This window comes from Perkinsus marinus (assembly GCF_000006405.1).
Source record: "Perkinsus marinus ATCC 50983 genomic scaffold scf_1104296975532, whole genome shotgun sequence".
NCBI lineage: Eukaryota > Perkinsozoa > Perkinsida > Perkinsidae > Perkinsus > Perkinsus marinus.
The window spans coordinates 1-1,859 of NW_003200752.1; the positions used below are offsets into that span (position 1 = coordinate 1).

Genomic DNA, 1,859 nt, shown 5'->3' on the forward strand with positions numbered 1-1,859 from the left:
GAGGACCCCCGAGAGAGGCTGATGCTCGTTCACGAGGCCTATAATGGTTCGGTGGACGTGGCCCATGAGGTGTGGATCCAGGTCTTTTCTCAACTGGCCTCAAACAGAGCGGTCCGAGCATGCCAGTACTTGCTGAAGGAAGTCACGTTGATTGGCCGTCAAAGTGCCCTCAACCCAAGCGTGCCTCAAACCCTCCTTGCCGGCCTCAATGAATGTGAGGGTTGCGATGGGATAGACCCTATCATACTTATACAGTGTGCCTGTGATCACCGCTGCTGGTCTCTGGCATCCGACGCACTGCAGCAGATGGCCGTTGGCAATGATGATGCTACCGCGATGGAAGCTTGGTGGGCTATCTTGGACCTATGCCGTCTCACGGGAGATCCAGAGACGGAGCTATGGGCTCGCCGAGCAATGGGTGTAGAAGACGCGGTACTCCAGGCCGACACATTGCTACTGCAAGGTCACTGGGTTGATGCCCAGAGTATGGTGGAATCTTGGCTCTCTCAACAGCAGCAATATCCTGGCCAGACTCGAGTTGACGATGAGACTGTGAAGGCTGCTACGACGGCTTGGGTGGCATGCACAAGAGAGCTCAGCTGGTGGAGTGTGAATGGCAGAGGCGAGGAGTCGTGTATATTCGGAGACCGCCCGTTATTGGAGTTGGAAATGTCATCACGAATTCAAGATTGGAGGACTATCCAGGATAGCGTTAGCAAATATGACTGGACTAGCTATCCACAAATGAAGCTTTGCTCCGCCTACTTCGCCCAGAGCCAATATGATAATCTCGCGGGTCCTGAGGGTCAGAAGAGGAAAAGTGAGTTGCTACTCGATGTGGAACAGACGAGTCAGAGAGTTTGGAACCAGTTGCTCAATATGTGGATTAGCAGTAAGTAGATTACTACTTGTCCGACTCACTGTGGACTGTTTTTGTGCGTTCTTAGAAGTGGGAGGTTGCCTCAGTGCATGTAGTAGCCGCACTATAGCTCCGACGATGCCGTTCTCGATCGGTTTGGACCAAAGTAAAGACCTCTTCCTGAGGCTCCAGCAGTTCATAGAGTTGCAGGAGGCATCCCATATGCTTGAACAACTCCGCAATGTGAGTGACCAGCATCACTGTGGCTTGTCATCTTGGCTCAGGTCATTGCTATGAGCCTGCCGCACCTCACGTCAACGGGGGTTCAGGCTAAGGCGGGATCCAGCAAGATCTGCCTCGTGCCAGATCTAAGTGGAGAACTCCAGATTTGGCGTAATCGAGTGCCGTCTCGAGCTGAGCCCATGAGCGTTTGGGGAGAGATCTTCACATGGAGGCAATTTGCTTTCCATCTCGCCAAGCGGTTGTGCAGGTAGAGTGCCTCGGAGTATCGTCCAAGTGATTGATGTCTGTTAGCAGAGACGTGGACCCCTCGGAAGCGAATCTGCCTCCTGATGTTGCATCAGTACGTGGCAACCAAGGACTCCAGCCTGTCCACTCCTCATACGTTCAAGATTCGGCCTGGTCTAATGTGAGCCCTCCAGCCCTAGCTTCAACGGCTTTCACTGGAATTGGCTTCAGATTCGTATGTCACAGGCAGCACGTCGTCTTGGGCTCCCTCTGGTGGCCCATCACTTCCTAGAGGCATATGCCATCGATAGACGGTCGGAGACCTACCCAGGGTCTCAGGACGAGAGAGTGTGGAGTGTGATTGAGGGCACCAAGCTTGCTATCACATCAGGCGATACTGATGAACAGCGTCGAACTCTAGCTGCTATGAACTCAGCATCTTGGATCGACACTCTCGGTATGAAGCAGGTCTCTCATATAGTGTGCCTCGAGGGTAACCTCCACCACGGTCTAGGGGCCGGGGCCTCTGCAG

The 1,859-nt window shown here is 53.6% G+C and overlaps 2 protein-coding genes across 2 annotated transcripts; both read left to right on the forward strand.

Moving 5' to 3' along the window:
* Positions 1 to 21: 21 nt before the first annotated feature.
* On the forward strand, positions 22 to 900 carry Pmar_PMAR028845 (hypothetical protein; the record flags this gene model as incomplete). Its single annotated transcript, XM_002765374.1, has 1 exon — positions 22 to 900. One exon carries the CDS (start codon positions 22 to 24, stop codon positions 898 to 900), a length of 879 nt encoding a protein of 292 aa, XP_002765420.1.
* Positions 901 to 997: 97 nt separating this feature from the next.
* Pmar_PMAR028846 (hypothetical protein) lies at positions 998 to 1,508 on the forward strand (the record flags this gene model as incomplete). The annotated part of the gene is made up of 3 exons (XM_002765375.1): positions 998 to 1,102; positions 1,144 to 1,349; positions 1,397 to 1,508. Coding segments are annotated over 3 exons (423 nt in total), but the record flags the coding sequence as incomplete, so codon positions are not given.
* Positions 1,509 to 1,859: the final 351 nt, after the last annotated feature.